The sequence below is a fragment of the Xiphophorus hellerii genome, chromosome 14 (assembly GCF_003331165.1).
Source record: "Xiphophorus hellerii strain 12219 chromosome 14, Xiphophorus_hellerii-4.1, whole genome shotgun sequence".
NCBI lineage: Eukaryota > Metazoa > Chordata > Actinopteri > Cyprinodontiformes > Poeciliidae > Xiphophorus > Xiphophorus hellerii.
In genome coordinates, this window is record NC_045685.1 from 3439807 (window position 1) to 3456800 (window position 16994).

Here is a 16994-nt window from a genome sequence, read left to right on the forward strand (position 1 = left end):
ATTTAGATAAACTGTTCTTACATTTAAGTACATGTAGAATTAGCATGCTAATTCAAAAGCTAGCGGAAAGCTGAAAAGTCACATAAACCAATAAGTGTGCAGTCAGCTGTTAAAGCTAACAACTGAGCGTTATTCCGACTCCTGTGAGCTTCATTGTGTTTCACCGACTCCAACAGCAGCAAAGGTCAGTGTGTGTAGGCTGAGCTGTGATGATGCCGGTGTCTAGATGTTTGTCTTCTCTTTGTTGCGCAGGCCCTGCCTGTGTGTGTGTGTGTGTGTACGTTTGTAGCTAGCGGCGTATTTGTTCTTATGGCTTCTCTGTAGTTGTGTATGTGTGTGTGGAGAGGTCAGGATATTTTGTGCCTCCTCAGATGTGCCAGTGCTGTGTGTGATCTCCAGCTCGGCTCTTTCATGTTATTGTCCCCCCACTCCCTCCCACACACACACACACCCCGGCCCCTCCACCGCTGCACCCCATTTGATCTGGGTCCCCCTCCACCAGCCCCCTCTGCTCTGCCTCTGCTCTGGCCCCAGTCTCACCTCATCTCTCTGTTCAGTTTTGGAAATTCAGATATGAAGTAAATGGGACTTTTAAAATGCGTATCTTAATCTTTTTTTGTTTTCAACACATTTTTAGAGTGTTTCGATACCTGACAGTTTGGTAGACTCGGTTTGATTGGGAACCAAAATCGCAACGTTCCTTACAATATTTGGCCGTTGTGATTTGCTTCCCAAATGTTTAGAAAGACCGTTTGTTCAACACCTGACCTGTGGTGGCGCTGTACCAAGAACTACTGAAGGAAATAATACGAAAACGTCCAAAGAAGATATGAATGCAACTTCTTTCTACATGTACAAAAATGGAGTAGTGTCAGATTTTAGCAGATCTGGGATTTTTCTTTTGTCTTTGGTTAAAAACCATGAGCCATTTCTCCTGGTAACGGAAAACTATGGCGGTTGTTTTGGTTGTATTTACCCAGAATGCCCTGCGCTGTAGTTTTTGCATCCACATACACGTTCAAACCCCACCAGAGTTCACTTCAACCGAACCAAGACAGGTCAGGAGTTTTTGGTCCACATCAGAGTTCCATTACACATTCTCACCTCCCAAACGAACCAGACTTTCTAGACAAACGAACCGGAGTTTAATTAAAGCGGACTGAACAGGGTGCGTTTGCTTTTCTTTCCTTTAATTTCACAGCTCAACAAAAACTAAAATTGTAAGAGATTAGAAACAGAAGGCAGTGGCTCCCCCATTTTTACCAAAATCTCCTGAAGTCTCCTGATTCGTAACAAGTGACAAATGATTCTGAATATTTTTTAGTTAATAAAATCTGACATAAATGGCATGCACATGAGGGCAGCCCCTTTAATAGGATAGTTGTATCTGAATATAATCAGATACAACTGAACTTATATCCCACTATTACACATTTTTTTAGATATCCCCACTCAGTTACTCAGTTATTGCTTTGGATCTGAATTTATTACTTTTAAATAATAACTGTACAGTGTTATTTGTCCAATGTTGTGAATCCTAACAGTCCTTATTACAATTTTGTTCTGTAACTATTCTGTTGTATCCCAAACTGCCTTCAGAAATCGCTGAGGGGACGGTTTTCCGGCTGAGTAGAAATGAACAGCACAGGGATGACATTTCTAGGTACAGATATGTGCTGCTTTATGTTAGTCTGTCATGTAAAATTCAAATGAAGCAGAAAGTGGGTTTGTTTCGATTTGGTGTCATTCTGTTCTGTCCTGTTACCTGAATCTGTCACTAGATGTCCCCAGCTACCCTCTCCTGCGCTCTGCAGCATCACGTCATCATGTCCTCCTCATCACTGACCTGAGTCTCTCCTGCCAACACACACACAGTCCTTCCTCAGATCCTCGCCCCACTCCCTCTTTCATCCAACTCTCTGTTCTCTGTGCTGAAGCTTCTCCGTTGCTCAGCTTAACATTTTTGACGCGTTTCTCTGAATTATTATTTTTGACCAAATTGTCCTAATGTGACGTTTGGTTTGGTGTTCTGCTGTCACGTTAAGCTTGTAGTAGTTGCTACTGAATATTCATCATCCTCATATTCATCATCGTCTGTTTTTGTCGTGTTCACTTGTTTCCAGACCAGTGTGGCATAAATGTCAACAGTCCTAGCAGAAGGAAACAGCCTCTGCTGTTCGCAGTTAATCCATTTAAAAAATAACCCACTTTTAGAAATGTATCAGTCTTAGGTCTGAGGATAATTGGAATTTTCAAGATGTTTAAAGATCCAAACTGCCAGTTATGAAATGAGCCAATTATTTCAAATTTTTCCATTTCTCATTATGTTTCCATCAGCTTTATTGCAACGTTTATGTACACAAACAATGAATTTTACTTTCCTTCCACGTGGCTCTCAATTATGGCATTTACTGTATATGAAGGGTACATAGAAAATAAAACTCTTTTGTAACTAAACATCCGTCACCATGCTCTGCAGGACCCATCTGTCATATTGCAGCTGGAGGATCATGCTGAGATGGAGTTATATCAGGATGCTGCTTCTCTTTGAGAACTATAATTATCATCATTCAAAATACTATTTTCTTTCAGTTATAATTGGACAGAGTTTTTTGTACAAGTAAAACACATGAAACCCTTATTATGCAATGCTTTTCTCTGCATAACCTCTATTTAAAATTAATATTCGTAGGGAACATGGGTGTGTTCTTTCTGTTTTTGAAAAACAAGAAAAAAATATTCAACTCTTGCTCAAAGTTTGCCATCCAACTGAACCTGTTCAGTTCCACTATAGCCAGAGGTGAAAGTTAACCATGATTCATTCTGCTGAACGTCTTCCTGTTCCTGACTGCTTAGCGATGTTGCATTCACTGAAACTCGCTGAAAACCGACTGGTTCTTGTCAACAGCTGATATGTGCGCTGAAAAAATATCGATACCTTTACCCAGTGGGAGACGCCGCTAGCTAAAAAGTTAGTTGAGCTAACTCTGAAGCTCTAATAACAAACATTAGTTCCACTAACATTACATTACCCGAACACTGTATTTAGCAGCAGCTAAAGCGCTACACCAATGTAACATTTAGCAGAAGCTAATACTAAATCGCTAATGTGATGTTTAGCAGAATGCTGAAGTGCTAACTTCTATTAAAATGATATCTGTCCTTGAAACACCACAACCGTTGAACACCAATTTAATTTAGACATTTTCCATGTTCTATAATGCCCTTAGATATTGTATTTATGTTTATGTCTTGTTCTCACCTGTCCGTGTTCTATTTTGTTCCTATTTGTTTCTTGTTTGAAATAGTTCTTAGTGAAAAAACAGAGAATGTGAGGAGAGGAAATGAACTGTTGTGTAAATAGAATATAAATGTCTAATAAAAAATGGATTCAACTTAAAGAATTAAGAACAAAACTTAATTCTTAATTTTTCCAGAATTTATCTGGAACGTTTTCAAAATTAAGCGCATTAGCAGAAGTGTGTCCACTACTGCCTTTACCATAATGTTACAACCACAGCATTTATGTATTTTGGGAGGATTTTTTTTTTTGATAGACCGACACAAAATGATGCATTATTGTAAAGGGAAAGGAAAAAGATCAAAGGTTTCTCCTTGGTTTTTATTTGTGAAGGATTGTCCAAATCTTGTAATATTATCCTTCTAATTAAAGTTGTCCCAACAAAACACGCTGACGTTTGTGGTTTGTGGAACCTGACAGAATGTGACAAAGTTTAACATGTCACTGCATACTGGTGTGTTTTCTCCATCCATTTCCGTTCAGGTATCTTAATTACCCGTTCACCAACCTTCTTATTTCTTTGTCTTGTCCTTTCTTTCTTCTAGATATGGGGCTTTTACAAACAAGGCTACAAGTGCAAAGGTAAGACAACAATTCTCCGAGCAGATGTTCTTGTTCCACTCGGAAGACTGCCGCCTCCTGAGAATCTCTTGATCCCATTGATCTCCACTCGAACTCATATACGCATATACAGAGTAAATGTCAAGAACACACAGAGCCGCCATCTCACCAGCTGTACAGGATCACTCTGTTTTACTCCATGTCCACACGTAAAGCCTGGATTTGCCCTTCCGGTCCTCCGTATAGATTTGTGTTTGACACACACACACACGCACGCACACACACTCCTCCAACACCTCCTCACCCGTCAACACTCCCTTCTTAAACACTGACTTAGCCTTCTTCTTTGCAGTAGGGAGAGGCTGTCAGTGGTTTGTGCCAAGCTGGTGACGAACTGCAGGTGCTACACTCTGGAAATAACTTAACACCCCAAATGGAATGTGAGGAAAAACTTAGGAAGTGATGGCAGATCTCGGGAAGATTTTCGTCTGCTGCGGTTTTAGCAGGAGGCAATTGAAGACAAATGACTGCTCTGCCAGTTTGCACTCGGAGTGGCTCGGATGATTAGCTCGTTAGCTTGCAACAAACCGGTCCACCTCTGTTCAGTGAATTCTCCAAACTCTACAATGGGAAAGAATTCTACTGAGTCTTTTCTGGGAAAAAATAGGGATTTCCTTATCGGCCACATGTAATTTCATTATTAACATTCTCCTCATTCATTTAGGCCTTCAGGTTTGCTAACCATTGCTTATTAAATCGCTGGCAAGCCTTCATCAAACATTTCCGTCGCATAGCAGCCAGAGTAATTAGTGTTCGCCGGGGCCATTAGACGCAGTTTTCACAACGCTCCGCACCTCGAATGTAGGAGACAAGAAAAATAGACGTGTTTACTCAAAGGCTAATTTGTTCATTAGCACAAACTGATCCCAGAAGTATTCCAAAACCTTTGAACTTTCCCACTTTTTTTTTTCACGTTGCAAACACAAAGCAGTGCCGCAATGTGAAGCCATAGGGAAACTGTGGTTCCAAAAACCTTCTAGGAATAAAGGACTGGAAAGTGTGGATTGGCGGTTAGCATCTAACTGAGTAGTTTAGGTCAAAGTGCATTCATAGTTGATTTTACTACAGATATGTGGAAAAACTTGTATGTTTTGGGTTTGCTAGATGTTCTCCGGGCACTTTCAGATGTTTAGCTAAAAATGTCAAAATATAGTTTTAAGATGTGCAAAAGAGGTAAAAAAAAAAAACAAAAACCCAACAAAAAACATACCTCAATAAAAAAAACAAAAATACCCAAATACATCTCACAAAATTGAAACTTGTGAAATGTAAAAAAAATTTAAGTCACTTATTTCAGTAATAGATTATTTACAGATTGAAATATTTCACACTTTTGTTTATAATTTTTATAGTAACTGACAATAAGATAGTTACTTCATTGTGCTATAAAATGGCGCTATGTGTGTGGAAAACACAAAATACTTCCCCTTTAAGAAAGTGAAATCAATCTAAGTTCACGTTTTTAACAGATAAAAGGAAGGTTCACATTTGGCTTTTGGTATTACAGAGAAGGCTAAGTGCGGGTCAAACACAATCACACCCATAAAAAGGACTGATGTCTCTGCAGTGGGTACACCCACACACACACACCTCCCACCCATTCAACCCCCCTGCTACCCCCACACTTTCCAATATCCTCTCCACTCAGAGGCCTGTAGTCTGACTGGGAGTTTCAGTGTGTTCTGGCTTGTTCCATTAATGAGACCGGAGGAAGTCAATGAGAGGCCCACTGCCATTCATCCCCATTACCATTGTTAGGCTGTACTCAGGGAGGGAGACAGAGCGCCAGGGGTGTAATTGAAATGAATCACCCACTGTGGTGCAGTGCAGGAGTGGGAGGACTCTGACTGCGAGTGGGTTGCTGGGATGTGTGCGTCGGAGCAGCAGGTGACTGGGTGCAATGCTGTCACAGTTCATTCCAACTTTTACTCCAACACAGCTACAGAAATAGCCCTGAGTTGGGGGGTTTTCAGACTTTTTCAGTCAGCTTGACATTTCTGCAGCAGCAGCTTTCACTTTTTTTTTTTATTGAGAAATATTTGATCCGACTCCCCTATCTGTCTCTCAGACATTCGACTTACAGCTGTTTAAGTCTTAGGGAGGCATCCACACATCTAGAACTTCTTCGCATTTTGTCAGAAACTTCAACTGATTTTATTAGGATTTCATCCATCAAACATGAAGTAGTGTGTTTTGGTGGAGTAGGACAAAACAGATACATGGCTTTCAGCATGTCAGCACTCTGTAGAGCCACATTTTGCTACAAAGTCTTTAGGGGATGTTACTATCAGCTTTGGACATTTGGAGGATTGTAGTTTTTGTTAGAGATGGGTGTATCGATCCAAAGTATCGATACGTCCACCAAGTATCGAATCTATTAGTATCCAGTATCGCATACTTTAGTTTCATATTCTCTCTTGAAATTTTGTATAATTTTTTGGTATTGTTTCAATTTGCTTTCAAATTATAATTTTGTTGCACTTTGTTTAAGAAAAATACACACAAGTCATGTTATATGATATGTTGTTAAAGAAAATTACTTTGTCCAAATAGGGTTGAACAAAATAATTCAAAAACATTATTATAATAAAAAACACTTAAAAGTCAGAAGCTCGTTGATATATCAAACTTGAATAATAAAATGTATTGGTATTGGCGATATTGGCCCATTACTAATTTGGTATCAGATTGAAAGCAAAATATGCCGCATCTCACAGCTCTAGAGGACAATTACCTATTCAGTATTCACAAAATCATGGGTTTTTCCCATTAGTTGCGGAAAATGATCCTTTTCGCTCATTTTCTTCTAGATCATATTGAAAATATTAGAAAGAAAATGCAGCTTGGAAAGCTGAGGAATCAAGACAGTGCTACTTGACAGGCTATTGGCTGTCGTTAGCCAATCAGATTGGCTGTACCACTCAGCAGTAGAAAAAAGACTGTGGATGCTCTCATTTGAAGTATGACGGTATCCACTGTGTATTAATGCATATTAAGGTAATTTGGTGTTTGAAGTATTACAATAAGCAGTTTTAGAGGGAGTGCCAAGTATTTGGAAATTGTAGCTTTTTGGGGGTAACTGTGGCCCCTAACCTGCATGAATACTGGGTGTCGCTCAAACTAGAGGTGAGTTATACTGCATGTTTTGGTATCGATCTGATATCAAGTAAATACAGAGCCAGTACCGATGCCACTACCAATACTTTATATCATTTGGTTTGATATATCATCAAACTTCTGACTTTAGGGTGTTTTTGTTGTTTTTTTCTTTTGAATTATTTTGTTAGAACCAAGGATAGAATTTTGACATAGTTTATATACAGTACAGACCAAAAGTTTGGACACACCTTTTAATTCAATGAGTTTCCTTTATTTTCATGACTATTGACATTGTAGAATCACACTGAAGGCATCAAACTATGAATAACACATGTGGAAATATGCACTAAACAAAAAAGTGTAAAACAACTGAAAATACCCCTTATATTCTAGTTTCTTCAAAGTAGCAACCTTTTGCTGTGATTACTGCTTTGCACACACTCTGCATTTTCTTGATGAGCTTCAAGAGGTAGTCACCTGAAATGGTTTTCACTTCATAGGTGAGCCCTGTCAGGTTAATAAGTGGGATTTCTTGCCTTATAAATAGTCATGAAAATAAAGAAAACCCATTTTAATTAGAAGGTGTGTCCAAACTTTTGGTCTGTACTGTGTCTACTCTACGAACATATTGACATGATAAACAGAAACCATTGAAAATAAGCAAGTCAAAGCAAAATGTTTTGTTGAGGTAGAGTTGAGAAACTGCGATACAAATATAAAATAAAATTTCAAGTCCAAATCTAAAGCTAAAATATTGATCTTAACATGCTGGTGTTGATCCAATCTAGAAATGAATAATTTTCTTATTGGGGCCTGCCATGCAAAGCAATGGCAGGAACCTATTGCTATTCTCCCAAGAAAAGTTTCTTTATTATTGGGGCCTGCCATGCAAAGCAATGGCAGGAACCTATTACTATTGTCGGAGAGAAGCGTCTCTTTAATTGGGGCCTGCCATGCAAAGCAATGGCAGGAACCTATTACTATTGTCGGAGAGAAGCGTCTCTTTAATATTCTTTTTTCTTCCGTAACCGTTAATGCGGCTCATACCGCTGGGTGCACACCTACAAATGAGGTATCAAAACGTGCAGAAAATTCACGCCATTGGAGCTATTATTTGTGGTGGGATTTGGGCTTAACGTGGCGACATAATTCGCAAAAAACTACCAAAAAAAACCCATTATAAGTCAATGGGAAAAATCCTAGAAATACCCTATTTTTGAGGATTTGCTGTGTCGTCACAAATTCACCTAGAAATGCCATTCAAATTTCATTTTGTAGATACGTCTGTGATCTCTTCGAAAGTGAAGACGGCTCGTCGATACCAGTTACGGTTTGTCCACAATTTGTCTCTAAGCGACCCAAAGTTTCTCATTTTTGCTCAAATTAGAGTGACAGCCGATCTAGGTTCAGATCTGGGCACAACATTTCTTTCTCTCATCGCTGTAAATGCTCTGAGTGAGGTACAGATATGAATCTCGGGACTATCGCAGAAGACACATTGCCCTCTCATACGCTCCAAACGCTTTTCGAATATGTATTACGGTTCCCGAACAAGAAGGATTTGTTTCCAATGCTTTTTTGTCAGTAAAACGTGTTTGCTCAAACACACAATTGTGTGTTTGAGAGCTCAGAGCTCACACCCTGCTGAGACCATTATTTACCATAGCAACGGAACTCAAGAGGCTATTGGCTGCTGATTAGGACTACAAATTCGCATCGCTGTAGTTCTATCTATCCTCAGTTGAAACAGATCAGGACTGAGAACTGGCCTTTAGAACTACCTGCTGCTATGGGCTGTATATAACTGATTTAACTCAGTAACTGTTACACATGGGATTAGTTTGGAACTTTAAAATTAAGCATACTGAAAATTTCAAAATAAAAGCCTTGAATATTTTACATGACGTAATTGCTCTTTTTGGCCGTATATGACTTTTTCATCCAAAGCACTGTTACACATGGGATTAGTTTGGCCCTTTGAAATGAAGCATACTGAAAATTTCAAAATAAAAGCCTTGAATATTGTTACATCATGTAATTGCTCTTTTTGGCTTTGTATGACTTTTTCATCCAAAGCACTGTTACACATGGGATTAGTTCGGAACTTTAAAATGGAGCATAATAATAATTTCAAAATAAAAGCCTTGAATATTTTTACATCATGTAATTGCTCTTTTTGGCTTTATTTGACTTTTCCATCCAAAGCACTGTTACACATGGGATTAGTTTGGAACTTTAAAATTAAGCATACTGAAAATTTCAAAATAAAAGCCTTGAATATTTTACATGACGTAATTGCTCTTTTTGGCCGTATATGACTTTTTCATCCAAAGCAATGTTACACATGGGATTAGTTCGGAACTTTAAAATGGAGCATAATAATAATTTCAAAATAAAAGCCTTGAATATTTTTACATCATGTAATTGCTGTTTTTGGCTTTGTATGACTTTTTCATCCAAAGCACTGTTACACATGGGATTAGTTTGGCCCTTTGAAATGAAGCATACTGAAAATTTCAAAATAAAAGCCTTGAATATTTTTACATCACGTAATTGCTCTTTTTGGCTTTATTTGACTTTTTCATCCAAAGCACTGTTACACATGGTATTAGTTTGGCCCTTTGAAATGAAGCATACTGAAAATTTCAAAATAAAAGCCTTGAATATTTTTACATCAGCTACTTGTGTTTTGAGCATTATATAACTATTTTAACCCAAGGACTATTACGCATGGGATTAGTTTGGCCCTTTGAAATGAAGCATCCTGCAAATTTCAAAATAAAAGCCTTGAATATTTTTACATGACGTAATTGCTCTTTTTGGCTTTATTTGACTTTTTCATCCAAAGCACTGTTACACATGGTATTAGTTTGGCCCTTTGAAATGAAGATTAACAAAAATTTCAAAATAAAAGCCTTGAATATTTTTACATCATGTAATTGCTCTTTTTGGCTTTATTTGACTTTTTCATCCAAAGCACTGTTGCACATGGTATTAGTTTGGCCCTTTGAAATGAAGCTTAACAAAAGTTTCAAAATAAAAGCCTTGAATATTTTTACATGACGTAATTGCTCTTTTTCGCTTTATTTGACTTTTTCATCCAAAGCACTCTTACACGTGGTATTAGTTCAGAACTTTAAAATGAAGCATACTGAAAATTTCAAAATAAAAGCCTTGAATATTTTTACATCAGCTACTTGTGTTTTGAGCATTATATAACTATTTTAACCCAAGGACTATTACGCTTGGGATTAGTTTGGCCCTTTGAAATGAAGTTTAACAAAACTTCCAAAATAAAAGCCTGGACAACATTTTAAATCGTACCGAACGGTGCACGTCCGCCTCGCTTAACGTTCTTGCGGTTCTCCGCGTGCCACTGATTACGTCGCGGCGTTCTTTAGCGTCGATGCCGATTTGTGGCGTGACGACGCCGGGCCCATGCCCGACGGGCGCGCCTTGGCAGGCCCCGGCTAAATTTCTTCCGAAATTTTCTAGTTGGGGCCTGCCATGCAAAGCAATGGCAGGAACCTATTACTATTGTCGGAGAGAAGCGTCTCTTTAATATTCTTCTTCTTTATTTTTCTTCCGTCACCGTTAATGCGGCTCATACCGCTGGGTGCACACCTACAAATGAGGTATCAAAACGTGCAGAAAATTCACGCCATTGGAGCTATTATTTTTGGTGGGATTTGGGGTTAACGTGGCGACATAATTCGCAAAAAACTGCGAAAAAAAACCCATTATAAGTCAATGGGAAAAATCCTAGAAATACCCTATTTTTGAGGATTTTCTGTGTCGTCACAAATTCACCTAGAAATGCCATTCAAATTTCATTTTGTAGATACGTCTGTGATCTCTTCGAAAGTGAAGACGGCTCGTCGATACCAGTTACGGTTTGTCCACAATTTGCCTCTAAGCGACCCAAAGTTTCTCATTTTTCCTAAAGTTAGAGTGCTTCTCTCGCTGATTAGAGTGAGAGATCAAGACAACTTTTTCAGCCCAAATCATTTTTGAAATCGCCATCACGCCCACAAATATCGCACGATTAGTATCAAAATCGGTCCTGACATTGATACGCCTGTCTGCTCCGGTAAAATGTTTTCGAAATTTATCTAGACCGTACGGTTTTCTGTCACGGTGCTTCAGAGCAAAGTCATGCGACAGGATTTTCTGAGGCTCTCAGGCTCTTTCACTAACACTTCACACCTTGGTGTGAAACTTATTTAACATAGCAACGGAACTCAAGAGGCTATTGGCTGCTGATTTGGACTACAAAAACGCATCGCTGTAGTTCTATCTATCCTCAGTTGAAACAGATCAGGACTGAGAACTGGCCTTTAGAACTAATTGCTGCTATGGGCTGTATATAACTGATTTAACTCAGTAACTGTTACACATGGGATTAGTTTGGAACTTTAAAATTAAGCATATTGAAAATTTCAAAATAAAAGCCCTGAATATTTTTACATGACGTAATTGCTCTTTTTGGCTTTATTTGACTTTTCCATCCAAAGCACTGTTACACATGGGATTAGTTTGGAACTTTAAAATTAAGCATACTGAAAATTTCAAAATAAAAGCCTTGAATATTTTACATGACGTAATTGCTCTTTTTGGCCGTATATGACTTTTTCATCCAAAGCAATGTTACACATGGGATTAGTTCGGAACTTTAAAATGGAGCATAATAATAATTTCAAAATAAAAGCCTTGAATATTTTTACATCAGGTAATTGCTGTTTTTGGCTTTATGTGACTTTTTCATCCAAAGCACTGTTACACGTGGTATTAGTTTGGCCCTCTGAAATGAAGCATACTGAAAATTTCAAAATAAAAGCCTTGAATATTTTTACTTCATGTAATTGCTTTTTTTGGCCGTATATGACTTTTTCATCCAAAGCACTGTTACACATGGGATTAGTTTGGAACTTTAAAATGGAGCATAATAATAATTTCAAAATAAAAGCCTTGAATATTTTTACATCATGTAATTGCTGTTTTTGGCTTTGTATGACTTTTTCATCCAAAGCACTCTTACACGTGGTATTAGTTCAGAACTTTAAAATGAAGCATACTGAAAATTTCAAAATAAAAGCCTTGAATATTTTTACATGACGTAATTGCTCTTTTTGGCTTTATTTGACTTTTTTATCCAAAGCACTGTTACACAATGGAATAGTTTGGCCCTCTGAAATGAAGCATACTGAAAATTTCAAAATAAAAGCCTTGAATATTTTTACATCATGTAATTGCTCTTTTTGGCTTTATTTGACTTTTTCATCCAAAGCACTGTTACACATGGTATTAGTTTGGCCCTTTGAAATGAAGTTTAACAAAACTTCCAAAATAAAAGCCTTGACAACATTTTAAATCGTACCGAATGGTGCACGTCCGCCTCACTTAACGTTCTTGCGGTTCTCCGCGTGCCACTGATTACGTTGCGGCGTTCTTTAGCGTCGACGCCGATTTGTGGCGTGACGACGCCGGGCCCAAACCCCACGGGCGCGCCTTGGCAGGCCCCGGCTAAATTTCTTCCGAAATTTTCTAGTTGGGGCCTGCCATGCAAAGCAATGGCAGGAACCTATTACTCTACACCCAACAAGCGTCTCTTTATTATTATAGTTCTTTATTTTTCTTCCGTAACCGTTAATGCGGCTCATACCGCTGGGTGCACACCTACAAATGAGGTATCAAAACGTGCAGAAAATTCACGCCATTGTTGCTATTACTTTTGGTGGGATTTGGGCTTAACGTGGCGACATAATTCGCAAAAAACTACGAAAAAAACCCCATTATAAGTCAATGGGAAAAATCCTGGAAATACCCTATTTTTGAGGATTTTCTGTGTCGTCACTAATTCACGTAGAAATGCCATTCAAATTTCATTTTGTAGATACGTCTGTGATCTCTTCGAAAGTGAAGACGGCTCGTCGATAACAGTTACGGTTTGTCCACAATTTGCCTCTAAGCGACCCAAAGTTTCTCATTTTTCCGAAAATTACAGTGCTTCTCTCGCTGATTAGAGTGAGAGATGAAGACAACTTTTTCAACCCAAATCATTTTTGAAATCGCCATCACGCCCACAAATATCGCACGATTAGTATCAAAATCGGTCCTGACATTGATACGCCTGTCTGCTCCGGTAAAATCTTTTCGAAATTTATCTAGATCGTACGGTTTTCTGTCACGGTGCTTCAGAGCAAAGTCATGCGACAGGATTTTCTGAGGCTGTCTGAGGCTCTCTCCCATGTATTTGAATAGAATTTCAGATCTGGGCACAACATTTCTTTCTCTCATCGCTGTAAATGTTCTGAGTGAGGTACAGATATGAATCTCGGGACTATCGCAGAAGACACATTGACCTGTCATACGCTTCAAACGCTTTTCGAATATGTATTACGGTTCCCGACCAGGAAGGATTTGTTTCCAATGCTTTTTGTCAGTAAAACGTGTTTGCTCAAACACACAATTGTGTGTTTGACAGCTCAGAGCTCAGAGCTCACACCCTGCTGAGACCATTATTTGCCATAGCAACGGATCTCAAGAGGCTATTGGCTGCTGGTTTGGACTACAGATACGCATCATTGTAGTTCTATCTATAGTGGAACCCTCAGTTGAAACAGATCAGGACTGAACTGGCCTTTAGAACTATTTGCTGCTATGGGCTGTATATAACTGATTTAACTCAGGAACTGTTACACATGGTATTAGTTTGGAACTTTAAAATTAAGCATAATAATAATTTCAAAATAAAAGCCTTGAATATTTTTACATCAGGTAATTGCTGTTTTTGGCTTTATTTGACTTTTTCATCCAAAGCACTGTTACACATGGTATTAGTTTGGCCCTTTGAAATGAAGCTTAACAAAAATTTCAAAATAAAAGCTTTGAATATTTTTACATCATGTAATTGCTCTTTTTGGCTTTATATGACTTTTTCATCCAAAGCACTGTTACACATGGGATTAGTTCGGAACTTTAAAATGGAGCATAATAATAATTTCAAAATAAAAGCCTTGAATATTTTTACATCAGGTAATTGCGCTTTTTGGCTTTATGTGACTTTTTTATCCAAAGCACTGTTACACAATGGAATAGTTTGGCCCTCTGAAATGAAGCATACTGAAAATTTCAAAATAAAAGCCTTGAATATTTTTACGTCATGTAATTGCTCTTTTTGGCCGTATATGACTTTTTCATCCAAAGCACTGTTACACATGGGATTTGTTAGGAACTTTAAAATGGAGCATAATAATAATTTCAAAATAAAAGCCTTGAATATTTTTACGTCATGTAATTGCTCTTTTTGGCCGTATATGACTTTTTCATCCAAAGCACTGTTACACATGGGATTTGTTAGGAACTTTAAAATGGAGCATAATAATAATTTCAAAATAAAAGCCTTGAATATTTTACATCAGGTAATTGCGCTTTTTGGCTTTATGTGACTTTTTCATCCAAAGCACTGTTACACATGGGATTAGTTCGGAACTTTAAAATGGAGCATAATAATAATTTCAAAATAAAAGCCTTGCATATTTTTACATCAGGTAATTGCGCTTTTTGGCTTTATGTGACTTTTTTATCCAAAGCACTGTTACACATGGGATTCGTTCAGAACTTTAAAATGGAGCATACTGAAAATTTCAAAATAAAAGCCTTGAGAATTCTTACATGAGATTATTGCTGTTTTGAGCACTATATAACTGATTTTATCCAATGACTGTTATTCATGGTATTAGTTTGGCCCTTTGAAATGAAGCATAGTGAAAATTTCAAAATAAAAGCCTTGAATATTTTTTAAATGAAGTAATTGCTCATTTTCTCTTTATTTGACTTTTTCATCCAAAGCACTGTTACACATGGTATTAGTTTGGCCCTTTTGAAATGAAGCATAATGAAAATTCCAAAATAAAAGCCTTGAATATTTTTACATCAGCTACTTGTGTTTTGAGCATTATATAACTATTTTAACCCAAGGACTATTACGCATGGGATTAGTTTGGCCCTTTGAAATGAAGCATACTGAAACTTCCAAAATAAAAGCCTTGACAACATTTTAAATCGTACCGAATGGTGAACGTCCACCTTACTAACGTTCTTGTGGTTCTCTGCGTGCCATTGATCACGTTGCGCCGTCCTTTAGCGTCGATGCCAATTTGTAGCGTGACGACGCCGGGCCCAAACCCGACGGGCGAGCCTTGGCAGGCCCCGGCTAAATTTCTTCAGAAATTTTGTTTTTCTAGTTGGGGCCTGCCATGCAAAGCAATGGCAGGAACCTATTACTCTACACCCAACAAAGTGTCTCTTTAATATTATTGGGGCCTGCCATGCAAAGCAATGGCAGGAACCTATTGCTATTGTCGGAGAAAGTGTTTCTTTATTCTTTATTTTTCTTCCGTAACCGTTAATGCGGCTCATACCGCTGGGTGCACACCTACAAATGAGGTATCAAAACGTGCAGAAAATTCACGCCATTCCAGCTATTACTTCTGGTGGGATTTGGGCTTAACGTGGCGACATAATTCGCAAAAAACTACGAAAAAAACCCCATTATAAGTCAATGGGAAAAATCCTAGAAATACCCTATTTTTGAGGATTTTCTGTGTCGTCACAAATTCACCTAGAAATGCCATTCAAATTTCATTTTGTAGATACGTCTGTGATCTCTTCGAAAGTGAAGACGGCTCGTCGATACCAGTTACGGTTTGTCCACAATTTGCCTCTAAGCGACCCAAAGTTTCTCATTTTTTCTAAAATTAGAGTGACAGCCCATCTCGGCTAGAGTGAGAAATGAAGAGGTTTTTTGAGCCCAAAATAATTTTGAAATCGCCATCACGGCCACAAATATCGCACGATTTGTATCAAAATCGGTCCTGACATTGATACGCCTGTCTGCTCCGGTAAAATGTTTTCGAAATTTATCTAGACCGTACGGTTTTCTGTCACGGTGCTTCAGAGCAAAGTCATGCGACAGGATTTTCTGAGGCTCTCAGGCTGTTTCACTAACACTTCACACCTTGGTGTGAAACTTATTTAACATAGCAACGGATCTCAAGAGGCTATTGGCTGCTGATTTGGACTACAAATACGCATCATTGTAGTTCTATCTATCCTCAGTTGAAACAGATCAGGACTGAGAACTGGCCTTTAGAACTACCCGCTGCTATGGGCTGTATATAACTGATTTAACTCAGTAACTGTTACACATGGGATTATTTTGGAACTTTAAAATTAAGCATACTGAAAATTTCAAAATAAAAGCCTTGAATATTTTACATGACGTAATTGCTCTTTTTGGCCGTATATGACTTTTTCATCCAAAGCACTGTTACACAATGGAATAGTTTGGCCCTCTGAAATGAAGCATACTGAAAATTTCAAAATAAAAGCCTTGAATATTTTTACATCATGTAATTGCTCTTTTTGGCTTTGTATGACTTTTTCATCCAAAGCACTGTTACACATGGGATTCGTTCGGAACTTTAAAATGGAGCATAATAATAATTTCAAAATAAAAGCCTTGAATATTTTTACATCATGTAATTGCTCTTTTTGGCTTTATATGACTTTTTCATCCAAAGCACTGTTACACATGGGATTAGTTCGGAACTTTAAAATGGAGCATAATAATAATTTCAAAATAAAAGCCTTGAATATTTTTACATCATGTAATTGCTGTTTTTGGCTTTGTATGACTTTTTCATCCAAAGCACTGTTACACATGGGATTAGTTCGGAACTTTAAAATGGAGCATAATAATAATTTCAAAATAAAAGCCTTGAATATTTTTACATCATGTAATTGCTGTTTTTGGCTTTGTATGACTTTTTCATCCAAAGCACTGTTACACATGGGATTAGTTCGGAACTTTAAAATGGAGCATAACAATAATTTCAAAATAAAAGCCTTGAATATTTTTACATCATGTAATTGCTGTTTTTGGCTTTGTATGACTTTTTCATCCAAAGCA

The 16994-nt window shown here is 37.8% G+C and overlaps 1 protein-coding gene across 3 annotated transcripts in view; it reads left to right on the forward strand.

The window, feature by feature from the left end:
* The window catches only part of LOC116732898 (RAS guanyl-releasing protein 2), a 79477-nt gene that overhangs the window by 46213 nt on the left and 16270 nt on the right, over window positions 1-16994 (forward strand). For all 3 annotated transcript variants that reach the window (XM_032583484.1, XM_032583481.1, XM_032583483.1), the window contains exon 14: window positions 3847-3883. In XM_032583484.1, the coding sequence (XP_032439375.1) occupies window positions 3847-3883 (37 nt within the window). The remainder of the gene's footprint in view (window positions 1-3846; window positions 3884-16994) is intronic.